The sequence below is a fragment of the Xenia sp. Carnegie-2017 genome, unplaced genomic scaffold (assembly GCF_021976095.1).
Source record: "Xenia sp. Carnegie-2017 unplaced genomic scaffold, XeniaSp_v1 HiC_scaffold_23, whole genome shotgun sequence".
NCBI classification, from domain to species: domain Eukaryota; kingdom Metazoa; phylum Cnidaria; class Anthozoa; order Malacalcyonacea; family Xeniidae; genus Xenia; species Xenia sp. Carnegie-2017.
The window spans coordinates 14,864,241-14,891,228 of NW_025813486.1; the positions used below are offsets into that span (position 1 = coordinate 14,864,241).

Below are 26,988 nucleotides of genomic sequence, written 5' to 3' on the forward strand. Positions count from 1 at the left end.
CCTGTTTATACATCAATACATTTGATTTATTGAAAATTCAAATAGATAAATATATGAGTAAAAGGATGAAATAAGACGACAAACCTTTTGGATCTAGTGTTAATTAACATTCAGATAATATGTCGATCTGTCTAATAACTAATTCTGCTGAATATTTGTTAATGTTTCATGGAATGTGTCAGGATTAAATCTTTACTTTCAACAAATATTGAATTTAAATATACTTAATTCGACAATACAACGCTTTTCTAATTAAAATATACTTTGCCTCTGCGATAAACACGATGGAAGACACAGTTCCTAGCATTTAGTTTTTTTTCAATTCTTAAAGACCATTATATATCCTCCCTGTTTGAAGTGCGTATGACCCAATTTTTTTATTTCATTATATGACTGTAGAAACAACAAATAAAAACATTCAGTGACGTTTTTTGAGTACTTATTTTTTATAAGAAGGAATTCTGCACTAGAAATCTGTCCTTAAACGAGATTTTTACATTGAAAGTGCAAATAAAGACAGCTGATTTTGAGGAAGTCTCAATTCTGGATGATTCGGAATATAATTATTATCTTGCTTAATATATTATTATTGAAACTAAAACAAAGCAGACTGCGAATAATGATGGTGAAAGTGCTTAGACAAACGTTGAACTCGGGAGTAAAGGGCCTTAGCTGACAAAGAATGGCAAAAAAACTCATAAAAAACGCAAGAAGAAAACTAATGACGACTGCAAATTTAAAGGACAACGTGTTAGGAAATGAAAGCCTTAAATCACAAAATAATGGCAATAAATTGACGAATGACGCTCAAATGAGATAGAAAGGGCTTATCTTATGACGCTTTTTAAAAGTAAAAACGTATCACTTGCCCTTACCAGCCGCATCTGTCAATTGAATATGAGAAAAATGCCAATCATGTTCAACTTATTTAAATGTATATATTATTCAACGCAATGTTTTGTTAACCATGACATATCCACTACCCTGTTTATACTTAACAAAACACAAATATATAAACAACCATCTACATCATGAAACGGGAACCCTATTTTCTTTAGCCCACTTCTTCATAGTGCGGACGATATATTCCACTTGAGGGTTACCAGTACTACGTAACAGCTGTAACACATCGCGTAATGTTTCCCTGATAAAAATGAAAAAGTATGATATGTGTTTTGCAATGAAAATAAATGGGAAGTTGAACAATGCATGAAAAACATGCTCCAACAAAACGCCATCTTATAAATGGCACTTAGCAAAGTCCTACATCTTAAATTATGCCATCACATGACTGGAAAACAGCAGATAAGTTAACACGTAAGTGGTACATCCATTATATCTTTAGGGCTTTCTATCTCAGAGACACATAGATACACAACTACTACTTCACATTTCTGACGTGAACTGCTCAGTCGTATCAAATATCGATAATAATATTGGACGTCATTTGGTCCACGAATATAAAATTCACCATCAAACAATAGTGACATATTCGTAAAAAAGTGACATGAAAAGTATAGCGACAAAATGGGCAACGGGAAGCTATATATCAATGAAGTTTATTCACCTTGGCTCGTGCCCAGCAATAATTTGTTGAAATATACCCACGCACGCGCCACGTTTGCCTTCCCAGTATTCAGGATTGGGATCTAACCTTTCGAGAACGTCAAAGGCCTTTGCAGCATAATAAAAATGACCCATCTAAAAGATTGTTGAAGGAAATATGTATGTGCAAAAGAATTCATCGTCAGTCCAAAGCTACGGAAACGCGACTTAATTAGTCTCGCTATCAAAATTGTTAAGCAAAATTAAAGCTGCTCCGTGAAATAATGAATTAAAAAAGTTGGACTAACGTCAAGAAGCAACTTTAACCTAACACTTTCGGGCAAAAACTTTCTCAATGTAATAATTTCATTTTAAGAGCCTTTCAAACAGATAAACTACGTACACTACAGGGCTTAATAGTTGGCCAGTCTCCAAAATTTGTTTTGCATTCATCGTTTATTTTTACCTTGTAACAGTCGTTGGCAATCAGTTGGAGGAGGCTAAATGATTCACCAGAAGTCTCCATTTTCAGGTACAATTCCCAAGCTAATCTTGCTTTTTGGTTCATAATGTCTGTTGTAAATGATAAAAAATTACAGACGATTTACAAAAATTCGCTTATAGTTGGAGTAGTAATACACATGGGGGTACGAATCCATAAAAAGTTTACTTTTTATGTATTCGAATCCCCCATGTGTATTATTACTACAACCGTGGGTATAAAGTCATTGTTTCAAAGGGGGGGTAAAAAACTCGAGTTTACAATCTATCGTTTAAAATATGGAATCTATATGTTTTTAAAAATATTCTTTAATAATCAAGTGTTAATAATCAAGTGTTAATAAAGCATCTTTTTAAATCGTTGTGTCGGGCGATAAATTTCAGGCAACTAAGCCTGAAATTTTGAGCGCAACAATGTCATAGATGCTCTTTACAAAATATGGAATCTATATGTTTTTTTAATTTGTCTGTCAAGCGAGTGTCATATAATTTTTGTTAAAATTGTTTTTAATAAACAGTTATGTGATATGTAGTCAAACATGAGGAGCAGGTATGTATGATTTTACTCTAACAGAGGCCCACGCTACATGCTTACTACACATTATAACTGTATATTAAAATAAGTTTTAATTATCATTTAAATAATGACCATAAGCTCTAGTAGTTATACCATCATCTAATATATACCGTTTATCATCAAAACAGCTAAGTGATACTTTATTAATTTCATAACTACTAAGTTGATGGTTTACACTTCTAATAGTTTTCATTGTATGATGTATTTGTTTATTTTCAAATAGTGTTTGTTTATAGTCTTCATGTTTTATTTTGTTTTTAATAATATTTTTCTTAATTCCTTTAGCTTTCTTATCTCCTTTATTATTATCTTTAATATAACTATACATTTTAGATCGAAGTCCAATAAACTCTTTAATTATATTTCCAGAAGCTTCATCTTTCATTTTACCAATAACTTTTTTATTAGTATTATCATAATATTTATGGTATTTATCATAATCACTATTATCAAATTTATCTTTATCAACCCAAAAATCTTGATAGACATCTTCAGTTTCGATTTCATATATTAGACTATCTGTGTCTGTGAAAAGAAGTTTAGCTTTATCACCATATTTATTCTTGATATAATTGTAATGAAAATCGTACATTAATACTTTAGATAAATCTAAGATGCACATACCCACATATGCTGGCCTATTAAGGGTTAGTGTTTCTTTGATTTTATGCACAGCCACAAGATTCTCATTGAATATTTTACTACTTACATAAGTAGGTTTTGAAGCTAATTTTAATAATTTATCTTTATTAGTTACTAGTCTAACATCTACTCTTTTCGTAAGTTTTCCATCGTCTTACCAAAACACTGTTATTCATGAGTTTGAAGAAGTCTTTTCAAAAGAATTTTTGCATTAGTTCTTTTTGAGTATTAAAGTCTATGTATTTTTTCAACCATGGAGATTGATTAAATTCAAGTACTCTATGTACTTTTTAATTTTAACCCGAGATCTAAGTATAGTTGAAGATTTCTATAATGCAGCACATACTTATCTTTATTTTGTAATGTAGGTATTAATTTTGAAACTAAACCTGTTGATATATTGTAATTAGAAGCAATTGTCTTACAATATTTTGATAACATGTCGCTAGTTACCTTAATTTTTTCGGGTGCAACAGGATAATCGTTATGTATATCATGTAGTTCTTCAGTGTATTCTAAATCAACTTCTAAAATTAGACCTTTTTTATTATCTTCTTTATATGTGGCTAAATTTATGTTGTTAATCTGTTTTTCAGTTAACCATTTGAAACCACCAGTAGGTAAGTATTGTGACATAGCCCATCCATATAAATTGTTAGCGTCTAAATACATTAAATACTTCGATGGCTTCTTATTATCAAATGTTTTCATATACTTGTTATTAGCCTTACCATATCGGTTAGAAATATAAGAAACACCTCCTCTCATACCCTTTTCAATGAATTGAAACATATCAATATCTGTCATTAATTCTAATTTAATATCTGTCATCTTTAACATAGCATCCCATGAAAGACCAGGACTAGTGAAATAATGACATGGGTCTAAGTTATAGTATTCAAGACATGTTTTTCGAAAGTTTTCGAATACATCAGCTAATAACAAAACGTCTGATTTTAAATACAAATCGTGGTAATCACCCATGTTTTTAAGATTGAATGTATTCCAAACATTTTGAGCATGCTTATAAGAATCATCTGATATATTCTCATCAGTAAGAATACTATAAAAGTCTTTTTTTGAAGGCAACCCCTCATCAAACTTTTTAAAGCTATCCATATAATCATATGGGTAAATACCTTTTTGTGTCATTAAATTAAGTTTTTCGCCTTTAAACTGATTAGAGGTATATTTAAATGATTCTTTAGGTAAATTACTAACAAGCTTTTCTAAACTAGAGCTCATAAATTGAAAACTATCAAGAAATGTTAAATGGTTTCCTAACATAAAAGCCATATACTTTTCCATATTATTAGGTATAGCATTTATATTCATCTGTGTTTCTTCACCTTTTTTGTTTTTGTATGTATGCTTATTAACAATAGCTCCGATCTCTTGCATTATGAAGTGACTGTCATATCCCCGCAGATTGTGAAATATTACTGGGATCTTTAATTTATTATAGTCTATTCTAAGTTTTAAGTTACAATCTTGATGTGCCGAGCCTCTGTATTTGCCAGTGATATGACAATGGTCTCGAACTCGAATATCTTTGTTAGTATATTTTTTGTTACATATGTGACATTCATCGGCTTTTTTAAAATCTTCTTCATCATCAGAGGTCATTTTTAATGGTTTATTAAAGTGGGTTTTCATAATATTTTTACAATATTTAACTTCTTTCAACATAGCTTCCATAAATTTGTAAACAGCTTTTCACCTCTATATAGTTGAATTTTTTGTAAATTTATCATCATAACAACAAACAACTTTATATCCATAACCACAGTCTATGTGCTTTTGATAGGCTTCGGTGAATGATTTTTTATTATTCTGATTACAACCAGATATCTTTTCTGTAATAGCCTCAAAGTCTGCATATATAACAAATGGTACTGGTTGTTGCTTATGATAGTTGTTGAATTTAAGTATGTTGTTATTTTTATCAGGCATTCTTATTGATTGTATACCATTTATTAATATACAGTTTTCTATATGGTTATTTAATATTTTTTCAGAACTAAAACATTGAAGACAGCGCATACAAAAGTGTTTTCTTTCTTTATGCTTTGTTTGATTGTACATAAATGCATTAAAATTTTTTATTAGAATATAATGTTTGTTTTCATTATCAGTTATTAATAGTAGTTCCATATGGTCTTTAAATTTTTCTTTTGATATATAAATGGGGTATGGTTGCTTATTTTCATAACCGAATACATTAATGTTAATTTTGTTTTGCTTTTCGATTTTATTATATTGTTTAACAGTCACTGGAAATTCAATCCCAGAGTAGTCTAATTTGTTAATATATTCCTTATCAGATTTTTTATTCTATGGGTGTTTATTTTGTGGGTTTAAATAACGAATATGGCACCACCTAAAACATTCATTATCTGTATTTTGATATTAATTAATCCTTTTTTAGAGTTTTTAAGTTCTTGTGGTAAATTAATATATGAAGATCCTTGTAATGGCTTGTATTTAACAACATTAAGATAATGATTATCTATAGATTTAATAACCCATGAACCTTCTTGATTAAATTTACTAATTATATTTAATATATTTTGTTTTGAAATTTGTAATGATTCATTAATATTTTCATTATTTATAATTGTTAAAGCTTGACTGTTAAAATAAGCAGTTTCTATCATATGATCAACATCACCACTATTTTAATTTTAATTTTTCAAATGTAATCTTAAGCGTTTCAACAAATTTTCATTACTTCTAATATTTGTTTAATATAATATGTAAGATATTTCTAGTGTTTTGTGTATTAATGGATTTTATTGTTAATAATCTAATTATATGATTTAGTAAATCCTTTAAGAGCATTGTTTGTTTCTTTTATTTTAACTCTTTTTGTTGGTATTGGTTTTTTATTTTTATCTGATAGCATCTGTGTATTATTCTCATACTCTTTAACCATATCTTTTACACTCTTTCTTGGTTTTGGGACTGGTGTTAATACTTTGATTAATTCGTTTTTTCTAAGTTTATAATAACCTTTAACCTTTTTTTCTTTAGCAATAACTTTTAACTGTTGCACAGTCATTTGTTTGATATTGGATTGTGATAGTACTTTTTGTACTGGTTTGGAAATTGAAGTATTATTACCAACCACGGCTTTGATTTAATATTAAATTAATTAAATCGTCTTTAGTCAACTTTTGAAGTTCATCTTTTTTCATATTAGGCATACTATATAAAATACTCATGTCTTTAAGTACTTTATTCATATTAGGCATATTATATAATATAGGTTTGTCTTTAAGTACCTTTCGATTTAAATAATCTCTATTCATATATATACTATATATTTTATTTTATTTTTTTAAACGCACTAATTTTAATTATAGAAATAAATCTATATTTAAAACTTTTTATAAAATAATTAAATTAATCTATTTAACTTTTGAGTGTTTTTAAATATTTTGTAAATATTCTCTTAATTTAGCTTTAGTTTTATTGTGTTGGGTAACATTCCTGGTTCAAGACCGAAATACCATGGTATGAAACCCTTCTCATGTATCCAGATCACTTTGTTTAATTTTTCTCTAATAATTTTATTATCAAGAGCTTCTTGTACTGTTGTATTATTATAATAGTAGTGAAGTTCTTGTTTATGATCATTAGTTTTAAATATTAATAACCTTAAATGTTTATGATGTTCAACTAATTTTAATTGATGTTTATTTGCTTTTGTAATTAGTGTATGTATAAATGTTGGGAGATCTTTACATTTTTCATATCCTGTAGAATCAGGTGGATAATGTAATAATTTTGTTGGTAAAGCATCTATGTATATAAAAACTAAATTTAGAATATAAATCTTTATCAACCATTCGAAAATCCCAGCCGGCTCCGAAATAGGCGACGCTTAGAATTTCATTATTATTTTTTCTATTTGCTATCATATATATTATGTATATATATTTCTTTAAGTATATTTAAACGCACCATAAAAGTTCATAAAAACTATATCATTTTGAATTTCTAATATGTTTTTTTGTTCTAAGATGTAAAGTTTTATATGCTAAATTATATGTTTTATGACATGAATCACAATACCATGGTTTTGAGAGCATATATGAAGTTCTATGTTGCTTAATTTGTTCTTTAGTATAAATTCTCGGCCTTCCTCTTATTAGTTTATCTGAACACATATATATATACTAATACTATATATTTTATTTTTTAAGGTGCGTTTAAATTATCTTTTGATTTATACAATTTTTTTTCAAAATCCTTCAAAACACCTTCTATATTAGAACTAGTTTTTTTACAACATAGAATAAAATTTCTAATCTTTTTTAATAGATCTTTAAGATTCATATATAATTATAAAGGTTTTATTTCTTTGACTGGGCCCAGTTGTTATAATAAGTACAGTTAATGTCTTTATCCCACTCAAGGATTTTATATACTTCACCAAACAATCTATTATCAAAAACTATTTTTGTCTTACTATTTTTCATATCTTTAACAGGGTGTTTTAATGCTATACCCCTTCTACTAGCTAAACGTATTATATAATAGTTATACATACTAATATTCTTTTTATTAATTAATTTATGTTTAATCATAGTACTAACAACCTTTATAAAATCACTAGTCAATGTCTCAACATATTGAAAAGTTACACACAATCTAATTTTATTATAAAACCATTTCTTTCTTGAATGAACTGATTTTTGACATTTCCAAATTTCTGGTATCCATTCATTAACAAAATGATTTATGTACATGTGAACAGTACCACAGTGTATACAAACATTCATTTTATTATCTGAAATAATTTCTTGATTTTCACAACATAAGTATGTCTTAACAGAACTATTAATATAATTATCACATATCTTTTTATCACAAAAGCAACAATTTACGTAACCAAAAAACTCTTCTAACTCTTTATGAATCAATTTATTACAATACATATACTAATACTATATACTTTATTTTTTAAGTAATTTTATATAATAAATATCCTGATATAATACCAATAAAAACCATTGTACCAGATTGATAATTTTTCATATTTTTAGATGGTTTGTAAAAGTCATTTAATTGTGGTTCTCTGTGAAATGTTAGACCGTTGTATTGTATCGTTTTTACTTTTCTAAGCGCATCTAAAGCTTTGTTTGTCAATTCTATATCATCATTAGCATATTGAAGTTCTTGTCTTAGCTGTTGTATTTTATCATGCTGCTTGACTTCATTTTCATAGAATGCCTCTTTAGCCTTAGATAGGTCCTCTAGAGCTTTGTTGTGTCTTTTAATTTCTTCAGCATAACCGTTTTTATCAAGTTTATGAAATATCCAGCCTGCTAGACTAAATCCTAGGCCGTTAATAACCGCTCCTATAGAAGTTGTTAATCCACTAGTAATAACACTTGTCATATATATTTATACAGATTTAAATGGATTTTCAGGGACCCATTTTTTGTCTTGAGCATATTTAACTAGCATTGTTGATGTTGTAATAGCAATAGCTAGTTTTGTAAAATCTTTAATATTATCAGTATCTGTTAATTTTTGACCTAGTAGTTTTTTAGACGCCATAGAAAGACCTACAGCAGTTGTTGTCACAAGCACTGCATCAAAAGCTTCATTCATAAATTGTTTCTTATTCATAGTATTACTCATATATAATAGGAAATATTTTATTCAAATGAGTCTAAATTATATTGTTTATTTTTTTGTATCAAAACATGTTTTTCACTAGTTGTTTCTTCTTTTGCTTTATCGTTTGTTAATTTTTCCTGCCTTTTATCATTTTTCCTTGTATAATAGAGACTAGCAATAGCAGTTAATACTCCAACTGCTCCAAATAAGAATCCATAATTAATATTCCAGCTATTATCTTCAATTTTCTTTTTATTTTCTAATTCAATCCTATCTCGCATCTTTTTTTCTTTAGCTTGTTGTGAAATAAGGGATAATTTTTTTCCAGCTTCAACTCTAATAGGGTCTTTCTCTTTCTTAACAGTAGTTATCTTTAGGTTTTCTTCAGACATGTTATATAATACTGTAGATTTTATTCACAAATAACTTATAGATAACTCACAGATAACTCACAGATAATCTTATAGATAACTTACAGATAACTCACAGATCTTTATATTTTTTGTTATATTTACTCATCATACTATCTATAGTAGTGCAATTGTCTATTATAATATCATCGATAACTTTTATGTCTGATAGAAATATCACTTCATCATAAGGTAATCCTCTTAAATATGATCTTATATTCATAAGTATTTTTCATATGATGTATATGCAAATTTACACATTTCTAAGTTATTATTAATCTTACTCTTAACCATATAACCTTGAACTAAAGCACCTAAGCCACTCAGGGTGGCTATAACTATCGGGTTCAGGGTTACTACCAACAATACCACCAGTTGAGACTAGAAAAATACTTCCCATGTTTAATGATAGTCTAATTTTCTTTAATTTATTATACTTCCATTTATAACAGGTATACATTTTGTGATAGTACAAATACAACTTTTTAGCTTTTCAAATTCCTCTTGACTCAACTCACTCGAAATATGATTAAAATCTAGAACTTTCTTCATATTATATTATAAAACATATTTAACTAATATGAATGATGATAGCGTTGATATACCGAGTAAAGCAATCATATCTGTTTGATGGGGATTATTTACTATCATTTTGTATGTTTATGTACTACTGGTTTTTATGAACTTCATCTAGAGTATCTAGGTGTTGTGATGGTGTATTATCTTGATGTACTTTTTAGGTTCTTCCTTTTAACTCCATAATAATTTATTTTAGAATTAATACCGAATTTCATAGTTTTATTAGCTAATGTTAAAATATTATTATACCCATCAATCTTTTTATCTAATATTATCATACGGCTGGGTATTAAAATCATACCAGGGCTTATTGCCATATTTAAAATAACATTCGTGTCTTTTATAGCTTTCCTCATGTTAGATATAAATAAAGTCGTATCATTCTGTACTATAGTATCATTTAGTAATTTCCTAAAAACATTTTGAGTTTGCATGCTCTTAGCTCCATGATTAACTATTGACCATCTTGTATTTGCTTGAGCTCCAAGAACTGTATAAACAAAACTTTCAATGCTCTCTTGCAAAAGAATTTTTCCGATTAATGTAATACCTTTAGAATGATATGCAATGAAGCTCTTATAATCAGTAGTCGAATATTGAAAATTAACATAATAACCATCATTGTTTTTATCAAATTTTAAAATACCTTTATAAGGTATATGCTTTTTCAATTCCGTAAAGTCATATTTATCTAATAACGATGGGTGCTTCATAAATTTTTTAATCTGATAATATAAATGGTATTTAACAAGGCTTTGTATAATTCTGCTTTTATCAAAATTTAAATGATTAAGCCCTACCCCAGATAGAAAAGAAGCCACATAAGCCCCACAAATCATAGCGTAGTATGCTTCTTGTTTATAATTTAAATGATTTTTAATATTGTATCGTATACCAGTCGACTGTTCTTTTTTACTTTTAATTTCACTTGACCACCTGGATGTTATAGGTGGTAAACTACTCATAAAATAATCATTTTCAGTTACATATAATCTGAAGTTACAGATATCGACATTTACCGGCCTTTGAAATGTAGGTTTTACAATAAATTTTGATGACCATCGATGTAACATATGATCGAAATAATCCTGACTATGACCTTCATCTCCATTAACAGCTGCTATTAGATTTGAAAACGAAGGCGTTTTAGTTGTTTCTAAATATATTTTAGGCCATGTTGTATATGATACATGTTTTAAATCATCATCACCTAATTTTATAGAATTTTCTTCGATTTGTTTGTTTGACATATAATATAAGCTATATTATATATGAAAAAGTTCACTGTTTTTATAAACGGAGATAGTACAAAAATTGACTTACAAGAAAGTATATTAACAACTAACTATTCATATTTATATATTAAAAAAGCTTATGTGTATTGGGAATATAAAAATGTGAAATTAAATAATACTTTAGTTTTTACAATAGGCGCAACAAAATATAATATAGATGCTGGTTATTGGACTTTCAAAATGCTTAAAACGTTTCTTAAGTCTGCTAACGTAAAGCTTGAGATGGTAGAAAACAATGGAACTTGTAAAATAACTAATAATAATGACGAGATATTAGTATTATCTGATACTCTTATTAAAATGTTAGGCTTTAATGATACTATAAAAACTATGAAAAAAGGTATCGTACAAAATGGTGTTTCTAAAGTGGATATAAACAGAGGATTAAACTATATTCAAATTTCTTCTAATATTGTAAATTCAAGTTATAATTATAACCCTGAAGGAAAAAAAAGTAATATAGCTTTAACTTTACCAGTAATAACAATTCAGTCGTTATTTGGTACTGTATACGAATACAATGATATTGAATCTAAAGTTACAATTATAAAAGGAGCTTTTAACGAGCTAATATTTAATATATTAGATCAAGATGGTAACCCTGTTAATGTAGGTAATATTCTACTTGAATGTTATCTTGAGTAATTTAAATGGATGAAGACATTAAAATTGAGCAAAGTTTAAGAGATATTTATTATGATCCGAAAACAGGTTATCAATCAGCAGAACGGTTATATCAGAAAGCATTAGAAGAAGGTATAAATATTAATAGAAAACAAGTTAAAGAATGGTTAATATCTCAAGATACATACACTAGATATAAACCTATTATTAGGAGACATAAATTCAGACAAACAAAGGTAAACTATCTTGGTGAACAAATACAAATGGATTTAGTTGATATGGGTTCTTATAAGTATAAAAACAATGGTTATTATTGGATATTAACAGCTATTGAAATATTAAGTAGATATGCATTTGCTATCCCTGTTTATAGGAAAGACACAAATAATATGACAAAAGCTGTTGCAAAACTATGAAGTCAATTTAAAGATAGATTTAATTATTACCCGAAACTAGCTCAATTTGATGATGGTAAAGAATTTTATAATGTAGGTGTCAAATCATTATTAGAGAAACATGGAATTAAGTACTTTTCTACTAAAAATGATAAAAAAGCTGCGATTGTTGAACGATTTAACAGAACGCTTAAAACATCTATGTGGAAATATTTTTACAGTAAAGGAACATATAAATGGATTGATATATTGTATGATTTAGTATATAATTATAACAATACAAAACACAGTACAATCTTGATGAAGCCTAAAGATGTTAATAAAAATAATGAAGATGAAGTATGGAATACATTATACGGTCATGAAGTTGCTTATTTACCATTACCTAAGATTAAAATTGGTGATATGGTTAGAATATCAAAGTATAAATCTATATTTACGAAAGGTTATGAAGCAAATTTTACAGAAGAGCTTTTTAAAGTTACTAAAGTTATTAGAGGAGACCCGAATTTATATGAGATAGAGGATACAGAAGGAGAGCCTATAATCGGTAAATTTTATGAAGAGGAACTGTCAGTTGTGAATAAGAAAGATGATGTTTATAGAGTTGAAAAAATATTAAAACGTAAGAAAGTTAAAGGTAAAAAGATGGTTTTAATTAAATGGCTAGGTTATGATAATAGGCATAACAGTTGGATTCCTGAAAGTAACATACAAAATATAGAGTAATCTATATAATGGCTGAAGGAGGTTTTGATTATATTGAATTAAAAGATAAGAAGCAAGAAGATAATAACTATGATAATAAAGATGATAACGATGATAATGAAGATTATGAAACATCATTTACTGATAATTTTGGTGTAACAATAAGAAAAAAGACAAATAATCTTCCTGATGTTCCTACTTTCACTCCTGATTATACAAATATTAATAGACCTGAAAATGAAGTTTCTTTTGCTGTTGAAAAGTTTATTACAAATAATTATGAAAAAGAGTTTAGATTTAATCATCTAAAAGGTATGGCATATTATGAAGGTATAAATTTTAGATTAAATTTAGGTAAAACTAATATAAATAATATTACTTACAAACCATTAAATACAAGAAATGAGCGAGGTGTTGAAAGAATTGTTTTAAAACGTAATAGTAATGGAGAACTACAATACAATAAAGCAAAAAATCAGAAGAAGCTGTTAAACAATTTAAAAACGAAATTAACAAAATTATTAAATTGCAAGATGAATTTATAAAAACTGAAGAGAGTATGCCTATGATTGATTTAAATAATAAATATACAAAAAATTTCAATCAAATAACTAATCAAGAACTTAGAGAACATATAGGTGTGATGACTCCATCTGGAACAATCGATAAAAGAACACGCCCACAATTTATAGAAGCACAAATAAATCACTTTGCTAAAGAGCTAAACAAAACTCAAGCTAGAATAGATGAAATAAAAAATGAAAATGAAAATGGTATTAACAACAATATTGATGAATTAACTAATTTGCACAAAAGAGCCTCGGAATTAGAAATTATAATTAAAGAAGAAGAAGATCAATTAGAAAAAGAGGATGTACGAGATAAACAGGAAGAAGACATTACTAGATTACAGCGGTTTAAAGAATGGGTTAAGGAAAATATCCCTGGATTATCAGCTTTAGCTATATCTGTGGCTGGTATAATTACAACCATTGTCATAGGAGCTAGAAAAGCAATCCTGCAAGGTGCTCAAGCTACTAGTAAATTTTCTAAGGCTTTAGCAAATATAGGTAAAAAATTATGGCCAGTATTAGGACCATTATTGAATATTATCGCTCAGGCTATATCTTGGGGAGCTAAAGGTTTAGCATGGTTAGCTTCTAATTTATGGATTTTAGCTATTGCTGCTGCTTTGTTAATATATGATCAGTATAAACAAAGAAGAAAATAAAATATGTTTTAATATATATGAACAGATTACAAGAAGAACTTTTACCTAATTTTAAAAGAATTAATATGGCAAAATTAAAGGTACCCGTACTTTTATAGTATAACCTTTAATCCTAATAGTCTTAAACCGAATGAACAAGTTTATGTTAATATGCCTAAATTAAAATCAAATAGTTGTTTAGTTCCTGGTTCCTTAATCTATCGTTTGATCTTAAAATCAGTAATACAAAAGTCACTTTCTAAATAATCTCAGTAGATTTTACAACATAGACTACAAATTAAAGTGGCAGGAGAGACTCTTTACGATTGTTGTGAACATAATATTATAAGTATATACAAAGACCTTGTGGTTGCCTAAAAGTGATCGACAAAGCCTTATTGAATATGGAATAGCTAACGAAAATTTAAGAAAACTTATTTCTAAAGATGATAGTGCTGCAACAAGTGGAAGTTCAGAAAAAGTATCAGATAAATTAATTTATGATATTTATAGTACAAGGCAAAAAATTAATATTGATACTATTCTTAAAGATCATGGTCTCTATTGCCCATTCAATATGAATAATAACTTTCAATACATAATAACATTACCACCAAGTGATCAAGTACTTATTCCTCAAAGTGGTCAAAGTATCGGTGATTATGAATTAGAAAATATTCAGCTAGAATATGAAACTATTGAAAATCAAGAAATTGCAGATGAGATAACAAATCTATATTCTATAGGTAGAAGCCTATTTTACCATCATATAACCCTCTTAAAAAAGGAAAAATGGGATAAATCAAGCACATTACAGAATATTAATGTCAATGTGCCTCGTAAAAGTATGAAAGGCATTGTACTACTATTCACAGAAAATTCAGTTAGTGATAGTGAAAATTTTATATATCCCAATATCGATTCAGTTAAAATCACGATTGAAGGGTCACCAAATTGTATTTTCGCCCAAGGCATGGATAAAAAAGTATTTTATGAAGAAGCAAAACGGTTTTTTGATAAAACTAACCCAATAGATTGCTTCATGACAATTGAAAAATTCTATAAGGATAAATTTGCATTAGTTATCGATCTACGCACCTTTCAACAAAAAAATATTGCTGGTAACGGAAAACGAATCATGAATACGCAAAACGGCATTCTGCTTGAAATTAAAAAAAGAGCATATACAAAAGATTTAAACTGTTACATCTATGTTATCAGTGATGCTCTTGTTCAATTTGTTAATAATGATTTACAAAGTATTCAATACTAAAATAACCAGTAATATATAAATGAATACACCCTTTAATATGATTATTTTAGGTATGACTGCTTGTGGTAAAACCTTCTTTCTTTTAAGAATGTTAGAAGAAAACTTTAATAGACATTTTGATTACATTATTTTATTATGCCCCACGTTATCATATAATAAAACCTACCAAGAATGGAAATATATAAATGATTCTGATTTAATTAAAGTAGAATGTGACCAAGATCAGGTAGATATTTTTTTAAAATATGTGAGTGATATATATAAAGGGACCAATAGTCTTATTATATTAGACGATGTAGCTTGTTCGCATGATGTTAAAAATAGAACATCGGAATTAGTACGATTAGGGTTCAGTGCTCGTCATTATGGGTTTTCTACTATCGTTATAACACAGCAATTGACTAGTATTTCTAAACCTTATCGTGAAAATATAAGTTATTTAGTTACATTTTATAATACAAACCGCAATGATATGAAAGCTATATTTGATGATTATCTTTATGGTGTTGAGAAAGATGATATAGAAGAAATAACCAAAAAATTGAAAAATAATAAGTATGCACATTTAGAAATACAACTTGTATACCCATACCAATGGAAAATTGTTATTCCGCAATAAAACATGTGTTATATATATATGCCAAAGCGTAAAGAACCTGAAACAATTGATGATATAATTAATGAGATTGATTCCGCAAATGATACTATCAAAGATGCTGTATGTGATGATAATATACAAGATAAGACGCAAGAAAGTTTTAATAAAAGAGATCAACTACTTAAATTAGCTGAAGATGGTGATTTAGACAAGTCAGTTGCTTACATTAAAAAGCTAGTCAAAAATTATTGATAAATTATACACTGAATACGAGAAAAACGATTACAAAAAGCTAATGAGTTTTAACTGATTTAGTTATATCAAAATTTTCAGATATATTAAAAGGTTTGATGCTATTGAAGATCCCAAAGAATTAACAAAACAGCTTAAATCAGACGACCTTTTAAAACGAGATGTTTATAGTTTAGTAGAAAAATATCACCCTATTACCTTTTCTAGGTTTTTTATCTGGTGGTATAACAACCGTTAAACATGTTTACGAACATAAAAATAATAAACCGGATATAAAATCTGAGGAATAATATAAATGAGCTTATTTTATGGACATGATAAAACAGATATTAATGTAAATATACAAGGATCTGTAGATAAAACACATCTATCAGATAATTATTATACTAAAACTCAATCTGATGGTAAATTTAATAACTACTATACTAAAATACAATCTGATGGTAAGTATGCTTTGACTTCTAATTTCCTAAAATATTATACTAAAATACAAGCTGATAATAAATATGTTTTTGTTTCAAGATTAGCCAACTATTATACAAAAAATGAAACAAATGGTAAGTATGTTTTAAGTTCTAATTTAAACAAATATTACACAAAGATTGAAACAGATGGTAAGTATGCTTTAAATTCTAATTTAACTAACTACTATACTAAAACACAAGCTGATGGTAAGTATGCTTTGACTTCTAATTTAAATAACTATTATACTAAAACACAATCTGATGGTAAATTTAATGACTACTATACTAAAACACAAGCTGATGGTAAGTATGCTTTGACTTCTAATTTAACTAACTATTATACTAAAACACAAGCTGATGGTAAATTTAATGATTACTATAATAAAACTCAAGTTGATAATAAATTTAATGACCACTATTATACTAAAGTACAAACTGATGGTAAATTTAATAACTACTATACTAAAACACAATCTGATGGTAAGTATGCTTTGACTTATAATTTAAATCAATATTATACTAAAACACAAGCTGATGGTAAGTATGCTTTGACTTCTAATTTAACTAACTATTATACAAAGACTGAAACAGATGGTAAGTATGCTTTAAATTTAAGATTAGCTAACTACTACACAAAAAATGAAATAGATGATATAGTAAATAGTAAAGTAGTATATCAAAGTAACCAATTAAATTATACCACAACTGTTGATAGCCAACGAAATATTATCAGAATTGTTTTTAATAATATTAAATTTATTGAATTTACACTTTTATTAATAAATCCATCTGATAACTCTAAAACAGTTAAATTAGATATTATGGTAGATAAGATTAACAAAAAATTTATCATTGAAATAACAAATGATAATGAAAAAAAGATAGCTAATGCATTACTAGATTTATATTACGTATACTGTGTTGATGATGATTTAAACTATATTTATATTATTATTGAACCAAAAAAATCTGCAGCTTCACTAGGTTATAACGAATGGAAAAGAAAATGGCTGACAGCATTTAATGGATTAACCAAAATTCAAGTTTATTCACACCATCAATCTACATTATCTATGAGATATAATGGTTATTCATCAAATTTTGCGGCTACTATAGAAGATAATATTCTAGCAACTAAAAAATATGTAAATGATGAAATCGAAAAATTAAAAAAATTTATTAAAGATAACTATCAAGCTAAGCCTAAAGATGAAGGTGATCATTAGATATCATTAACTACATATCACATAACTGTTTGTAACAAGTAATTAATAAAAACGGTCTACCGCATATATACCTTTTATAATAACTGTTTCTGGAGGTAGTTTATAAAAATTAAATTGTTAACACTTGATTATTATACATGCGCTGATGAAATGTGCTATTACATTAAACAACCATTGTTAGAAACATGCACTAAGACACGCGCTTGACAGACAAATTAAAAAAAACATATAGATTCCATAGTTTTGTAAAGAGCATCTATGACATTGTTGCGCTCAAAATTTCAGACTTAGTTGCCTGAAATTTATCGCCCGACACAACGATTTAAAAAGATGCTTTATTAACACTTGATTATTAACACTTGATTATTAAAGACGGTTTTTTAAAGAGAATCTATGACATTGTTGCGCTCAAAATTTCAGGCTTAGTTGCCTGAAATTTATCGCCCGACACAACGATTTAAAAAGATGCTTTATTAACACTTGATTATTAACACTTGATTATTAAAGAATATTTTTAAAAACATATAGATTCCATATTTTAAACGATAGATTGTAAACTCGAGTTTTTTACCCCCCCTTTGAAACAATGACTTTATACCCACGGTTGAGTAGTAATACACATGGGGGATTCGAATACATAAAAAGTAAACTTTTTATGGATTCGTACCATAATGTAATACTATAGAGAAGAAACTTTCTAGAATACAGGTCTTTCAAGATGGTAGTTTTTAATCAGGAATGAAAAGAGGACTTAAAGTCTGAGTTTGAATTACCAAGTTTTGACAGAATGCAAGCGCGTTAAAAAGACTTCATTCAAATCGAATTTTTAAGATCGGCATCAGGTTAGAAAAAGAAAAACTAATAGTTCGCCAGAATTTGAAATATTCAAAATGCGGTACAAGAATCAAAATTTGCACGATGGTAGCTTATTATATTATGGTCAATATAAAATGAACACCATTGAGATCCCCATAAAAAACCTTTCAGGAGGTTAAGTCTCTTCTAATAGGTTTGAAGCATAAACTTGAGCTTCACAGAAGGTTCTTTCCACAACAATAATCATAATGTTGGAAACTGTCAAGAAATTTGGGGTAAGAACGCATCACACTATATCAGGCATTCTTTGATGCACAAAACAGATCGCTAGACCTGAATACATGGAAACGAGGCTGGTTATGACATACCTTCTAAGCATGTAAATTTGAAAGTGTTTAGACAAATGGACACATTTGCCGTTAACAAAAGAAACAAAACCTTCTACTATTTCGTCATTTAACAAACCTCAAAAAATCTTAACTCAAAAAAATTGCAACGCACAAAATTTCACCGCGTTCATTTAATATTCTTCACAATCCTTCCTCATTGGCAGCTCGCACGTCTCTAAATCTGGCAGTGAATCTTTTTCCATTTTGCTGCATCACATCAAATTCCTTTAGGGTTGTTTGTAAACTGCCCGTTTCGAAAACCATCTGCACTTTTACGTGATAACCGAATTCGAATAAAAATTGATAATGGGAGCTGCATAAGTATAAGCATACTGAATTATAAGGATTAGAGTGCATATGCAACGAATTTTTACCCACTGTTTTTATTTGCTATTTTTAAAGATCTTGCCTCGTAGAGTTCATTTTTGCAATCAGAATTTTGATTCGACAGAAAGAAAGTTTTCTGTGAATCTGAAAGGTGCGGTTTTCAGCAATTTTAGTTCGAACTTTTTGTCCGGTATGTGAATAAGTTGTGACGTAGATTGTTGAACACATATATCAACATGGCGTATTCTACTAGTAATCTTAATAGAAAACGCTGTGTTCCTGGCGGACCTAGACAAGTTATTTGCGCTAACAACTCAAAATTCCAAGGAATATCTATGCGTCTTTTTACTAATAAATAAAAAGATTTACAAAGACGACGAAATTGGATAAACTTCGTGGTAAACATAGACCGGGTTTTAAACCTCAATCTTGTGTCTTTGTTCTGCGCATTTTGAAGAATCACGTTTTGAGGTAAATCTGAGTGTTTCGGTCAAATTAAAACGAGGACTAAATAAAAATGCAGTTTCTACTTTTACAGGTAGAGCGGCAGACTAGTATCCCGAAGGTGCGAGTTCAAATCTCGTCCAAGTCACATGTTTTTCATGTGAATATAAAAACAGTGTTAGTATTTATATTATGTATAATCTCTAATGATGGGTTTAGAATAAAGTCGAAACATGCCATCCAGTAACTGCTATAGTGGTGAGAATCTCTCGCCCATACGTAGTTCTAAAAAGATTTGACTCGTCTCCGAGGTAGAGCGTACTCGTCTCGTCCGACTCGTCTCCGTAGTTTTAAAGAGATTTAACTGGTCTCACAGGTAGAGCGGCAGACTAGTATCCCGAAGGTACGAGTTCAAATCTCGTCCAACTCACATGTTTATCATGTGCATATAAAAACCGTGTTAGGATATATATTATGTATAAGTTCCCACTGTTGATGTGGCTAAATTCGTGGAACCAGTAGAAGACGAGATGACCGATCGAAAACGAAGACAAGTAAGTGTTATACTGACTGGCGTACCCTTGTAGTTGATGTTTGTGATATATAACAACAGCCTTTAACCGTTTTAGATTGCCAGAAGCATTGTTATTAGACCCATCTAGGCACAATTTTATCATCATGTAAATTTGCAATGTACAGCATTGTATCATTAAGAAAAGGTATATGTCCCAACAGCTTTTGTTACATGTTTTTAATGCGATAGTGAAAGTGTTATCGAAAGCTATATCATAACTTCATGGTTTTCTTCTCATAAATCTAGTGTGGAGATAACCACGATTATAGTGATGTTGTATAATATTTTGTGTAATATTTTGTATAATATTTTGTTTATTTATGCTTTTCTTAATTAGTTGTGATGTGTTGGGTTTTTTTTGAGGTTGACGAGAAAGAACCTGAAGAGACTAATGAACAGTACTTAGAAATCAAAATAAAAAAAATGAATACAATATTTGAATTGAGATTTCAAATACACAAATTATTGCATAGCATGATGGGGAAAGGGGAACCAAATGATGAACATATTAATAAGTGAGCTGATGTGGTACACAATTGTATTTCAAAACATGGTAACTTCTTCCAATTTAATGTAATTTATCATGTATCCACATTTAACTATTATAATCGACATTCTACGAGCGCTCCTTTAAAGTCATATATCCTGTTTTGTTGTTTGTTGGATATGTTTTCCTTATGTGATGATAAACACATCCAGGCAACTGTCTGCTGATTTCCAATTCCACTGACCAACATGATTATTTAATTAGGCATCGATATGCAACACCTCTCAAGTATCGAAATTAAATGAAGACATAGCATTTGTTTTAATTAAAATCCAGGCAGTATTAAACAATCACATATGTGATTTAAAAGTAGTTTCACTCACTCGTTTATTGATTGTAATATTCTACGGCGATAGGCATGGCCATTCCACTCACTAAGGGCCCAACAGTTTTAAGAACTGAATGGTGCACCATATTCGCCAAAATCTTCATTCTGGGTAATACACGTGATCTCCTCAATGCTGCCATCATAGCACATCTTTTGCATAGCAGGTCCCATTTCCTTCATGCACCTATACTCTGGTGCCTTCCAGCAACTCTACATGGCAGCATTAACAAGTGCACCTGTAAGTACAAGCAATACAAATGAACCTTGATGTACTAGTAACTCAAAATAGTGCAAGTAATCAAATACAAATTTAAAAAAAGGACATTGTGCAAAACTCACCATTCGGTAAATGGAATAGTGCAATCACTTCTTTATTCTGTGATGGCTGGAAGAAGTCAGTCGAGATCATCTGGGGGTAGAAACATGTTCTTCAGTCTCTGCTAGTGGCTCATCATCATAGGGTAAAGAATTTGCCCTTTCGACGTAACCCAGAGTCCGAAGTACTCAATTCACAATTCGAATCATGTTCCGGCATGGTGACCGAATAGTTCAAATTTTCCGAAAATTGAGGAGACTTTATTCCAAAGCCATCATCAGAGATTATACATAATATAAATCCTAACATGAAAAACATGTGACTTGCACGAGATTTGAACTCGCACCTTCGAGATACTAGTCCACCGCTCTACCTGTGTTTTGCATAATCCTACCATAGGATTATCTTTTTTGAGATACTCTGGGATCTATAAAACTAGGGATCCCAGGATAGTGCAAAGTTTCTTAGAAAAAATGTTCCTAAGCATGGTAGATAAAATTAGTTTCAAGAATGCTTAGTTTCGAACCTTGGCGTTTCAAAAAATGCTAAGCTGAAATTCATTTTGAGAAGCACTTATCAAAGGCTAAACAGTTTGTTTCTTAACGAAAATACTCTGCAACATTCTAAATGCTTTGTAATTGCCAATGGGATTGTATTTACCGAAATAGCTACGATGAAGATGTTTGAAATCTTTATTTCCCTATTAAGTAGGCTACTTAAACTAGGCTTTACAAGTGGTGCAGTGTCCAACATCATATATATTTATATTTATCAGTTTTTGCCACACTTATAGTAGAGAGATTGGTTGAGTTCTGATGTCTTTGTTAGAGATACAATCATTATGATATCATTACATGTTCGTTAAAATGGTGTCAGTTCCCAACTGAATGATAGAAGATTTTTAATGTTAGAAAGACAGCTCACAACTATTAAGTATGGTTCTTAAAAATCCCTTTCTGTTACAAGCGTTGTAACAGGCGAAGAGCTTCATGTTTTCATTTTGCGTGGATTTTGTTACTGTTTTGAAAGGCATTTGTTACTGCAGACGTTGTGCTGTTTCTAAAGAAAATGTTGTTAACCGTTAACTTTAATTTTTTTAAAGACGTTTTTGAAGACGTCTACAAACCATAATAAACCTAAAATATGACAAAATAAGTCTGTTGTCGTCTCTCTGGTCAACGCTGTCGTGTTTTTTTTTGTCTTAACGTAAGCGTAAAAAGTTTTGCCTAAGAAATACCACAACTTCTGCGTGATAAAGTGTGCGTATCATTCGCCAAACAAACGCATGTCAATAACACGAATCCGTGTTCCATTGAAAACTGTAGAATTTCTTGTGGCATTTGATACACGAAAGAGCTACAACTTTCTCCAAGTTTACGTAAATAAATGTTAATTTCTACTGCACACTTACGTAGCGGATGCATAATATGGACAATTGACACGCCACAATCATACATTAGTCATTCATGCATCAAATTCTTTTATTACTAGAAGTTACTATCGCAAGGGGGAGTGCTGCTCCAGCCCCCATTTTCACCCATGGGGAGATTGCTCAGAAGATACGAAGTCCCGCGCTAGGAAAGCTAACGGTAAGCTCAAGCGAGCATAAGTACATCCGACGTGAGTATGGCGTAATCTGTCGTAACATCCGGTTGCTTTACTTCCGCTGCCTTTGCGACGTCGTCTTAGTATTTTTCACGACGTGACTTGCTGTTTTCACGTCGTCTTGAAGACGTCTGTGTTTTCTACTTTTTTTTCGCTTTGAAATGTAAGTCTATGGAAATAAATTACTTTGCGTACTGACAGTTTAGTATTGAAGCAATTCTGCTAAAACTAGTGTGTTTTTGCATTTAAATTTATCAAAATAATAAAATGCATGTTTTGTTCTTCATGTAAACAATCAACAAGATAAATGATTTCGTTTTTAATTCGATTTAGATAAATTTTTCTTTATATTATTTGCAATGTCCACGTTAAATTATAAACCAAACTAAAGAAAGCAGCTTTTAAAAAAGAAGAACTACAATTTATTGAAATGTGGCATGCTTTGTACGCTATTTTTGATGTTTGGTCAATACATTAGACTTGGTCAATACATTATTCATACATCAATATAAACTAATCTAGCTACAAGTCAAATCGTACTATTAAAAATCTTATTAAAATGCGATGAAATAGCAGGACTATGATGAAAAAAATTGAACGTAAGTTAAAAGAAATATGGCATGTTTTTCTATCCGAGCAAAACAACTATTATTCTCAACTAAAGTGTTGTTTTCTTCCTCCATAACCTCTCGAATTATCAGCGACTATAGAAAGAAAGGCTAAATGACTCAGTAAAATCGCATAAACGATGAAATTGTTTTTTCGTAAAAAGTCATCGTCTTTTCATATAATCTAAATCACTCTTCACATGAAAGACGACGGCGTTGTCGACCCAAACCGCCTTGGTCAACTCACGTCGTCTTTGACATCGAGTCCTGAAATCTAAATCTATCTAATAGAGTGATTTCGCAAACACGACGTTTCAACTAAGACGTCGTCAAAATATACACTTTCATCGGGTGAGTTTCCTACCTTTTTAGATGTAGATAGATTCGGGAAATAGGAGAAGTTGCTCTAAAGATTAATGAAATGTAATATTTCGAACGTCGAAGACGGTTGTCTTATTTCACAACTCGAATTTGGGGAATACGACGTGTGCCTTTGCGATAAAAAAGGTTATTATATTGATAAAATGTCAGGATTTGGTTTAAAAAGCTTTTGCGAAAACTTAACACTTGCATACTTCAACGACTTAGCTCATCTAGACGATTTTATTTATTTATATGCGCAAACCAATCAAAATCAATTATCCAAACTAGAAATTTAAAAGTTTGATTTGGAGAACTTAGGCGATGTTGAATGTCGCACAGAATTACGCTTTAGCAAGATGGATATCTCCATCTTGTATAACTGTCTTAACATCCCGGAAAAAGTTGTTTGTTCTCAAAGAACAACATGCTCAAGTTTTGAAGAATTGTGCATTCTTTTAATGGTGAAACCGCCCTTTGTCTGTATGGTGAGCCGGCTTATCCTTTGGGTATTCACCTTCAAGGTCCATTTAGAGACACACAGCACACTCCAGACATGCAAATGCTCAACAAAGCTATGAGCTCGGTTCGTGTGTCGGTGGAATGGATGTTTGGCAGCATTAGCAACTATTTTTCTTTTATTGACATGAAAAAATTGTTTGTATGGAAATATCATATCAAACTATTTTGAACTTGCTCCTCCTAGTCTAGAACAATACTTTTCATAAAGGACAATACTTTTAATATAGAACTGGTTTGTGGTTGTTTTTATTTTTTTTACTATACTACTGTGAAGTTTAAAACAGCAATACTTTATAAATTATTCACAGAGTAAGATACAAGTTTTAAAATTTTTTTTTAAATAAATAATGTTTTCATGCATTGTTTGACATCCTGAAAAATTTGATAGTTAAATCAGTTTTCCTTCATTGGCTGTTGTTCCATCATTTGTACCATACTATGTTGCATGGCTGCAAATTGCTGTGCTTGCTGTTGTTGTCGTTGCTGTAGTTGATGGATTGTATTCAGCAGCTGTTGTTCAGTTACTCTGAAATGAACAATTTGTTGTTGTTGTGTTGCCTCTAGTTGCCTCATGAATGCCTCTTGCATATTTACTTTCTATTGTTTTTTCTCTGCTTTGCCTTGCGCTCTTCCTCATCTATTTGTTGCTTTCTTTCGATTGCTCTCTCTTAAGCAACCATTCCATCAATGCTGGATCTTCTTTTCTTTTTTGCCTTTTCACTTTCGTTTAGTCTTTCTTTTTGTTCCAAATACTTTCCATTGCTCTCTTCCTCATTTCTATGGCCTTTGCTTTATCTGCCTCAATGTACTGCCTTGCTGTGTTCTCATCTGTTTTTCTTTCTTCTGTTTCTTCCTTCATCTTAATCAATTCCTCCAACAACTGTTCCACTTCATTTGGTCCTTCAACCCCACCACCTGTAGATTTTCCTCTTTTCTCATTATGCTTTTATATCTTTTTGACAGGAGCTTGTACCTATCGCAAAGAGACTTCTGCGATACATCGAAATTTGGCACAGAATTCAAATTTTTGACCACCTTTTCCCACGATGCTCCATTTTCCCTGGATTTTGTTTTTTTCTGCATGACACCCTCAGCAGCCATTTCCTTTAACAAGATTTTATATTACCAAATTCCTAATTCCAAATCATTTGTTTCTTATTCAATTTTTATTTCGATCATTCTCAATAGTAAATGAAAAGTCCTTGATTACAGTAACGCATACCGATACTTGTTTTGCGATTTTCATCCATCTCGGCATTTATCTGCATTTATATTCATATTTATTTTGAAGGGAAAATATAAATAAAAACAAAATCATCGGCAAACGGCTTTGTAACTTTAATTGTTATGACTCCGGGGAAACCCAGACCCGCATTATTTAATTCTCTGTTTTTCATGCTCTATGATACATAAATTACACAAATTTTTCTTGAACAAGTATTTGTAGGTTTATTTAATATTTCAAGTTGAAAATATCAAGAATACTCGCCTTCGGTTTGTCAAAAAATGAGTTTGATTCAGCCGTCGTAGATATAACGTCAAATTGTATGTTTTCACGTCGTAGACGTCAACACGACTGCCGTCGTAGATTGAACAGGAAGCAAAACTTGCATGCGACACCATTTTTACGACGTCTTAGACGAAACGTCGTGTTTGCTAAATCACTCTATTTAATATACAAACTGACTGCATCACTAATTTTGGTACCAGAGAACATGTACTTTTGTTACTATTTCCTTAATTTGGTAGGACTCTAATGCTCATTCTTGACGTTTCTGTTCTGATTAATGCTGACCAATGTATGCTTCATTCGTGAACGGAGTGCTAACTTTTTCTTAATCTCATCAACAAAACATACTGAAAACTTGTGGTAAACGATTGTAGAAGTACTGTTAGAAAAGAAAACATTTTATCACACCAGTAAGCCAGATAATTTTGTTTCTCATTCACAATGTTCAGTATTTTTAAACAGCCGATTCTTTTCGAAATAAGAGTATTTCCATCAAGCGAAACTCACTCATCACGTAGGAATTGAATCTCCGTACTCAAGAAATGGATCAAGTAGGAATTATTCAAAATATTTTTCAGAAAACATCAGGTAAAAGTGAAGTTTATTGTTCAGTTAAAATTGAATGCTTTCGAGCATTTCAAGCCTTATACTACTACACTGCACTAATTGTAAAACAGTGAGAATGTAAGCAACAAAGATAGTGGTAGTAATG

At 29.9% G+C, this 26,988-nt stretch overlaps 1 protein-coding gene across 1 annotated transcript in view; it reads right to left on the minus strand.

The window, feature by feature from the left end:
• Positions 1 to 735: 735 nt before the first annotated feature.
• Positions 736 to 26,988, minus strand: part of LOC124447772 (intraflagellar transport protein 56-like) — an 82,200-nt gene continuing 55,947 nt past the window's right edge. Inside the window, exons 19-21 of the mRNA XM_046998771.1 lie at positions 2,012 to 2,118; positions 1,568 to 1,701; positions 736 to 1,144 (exon numbers count right to left, since the gene is read on the minus strand). Of these exons, the coding sequence (XP_046854727.1) occupies positions 1,030 to 1,144; positions 1,568 to 1,701; positions 2,012 to 2,118 (356 nt within the window). The 3' untranslated portion in view covers positions 736 to 1,029. The remainder of the gene's footprint in view (positions 1,145 to 1,567; positions 1,702 to 2,011; positions 2,119 to 26,988) is intronic.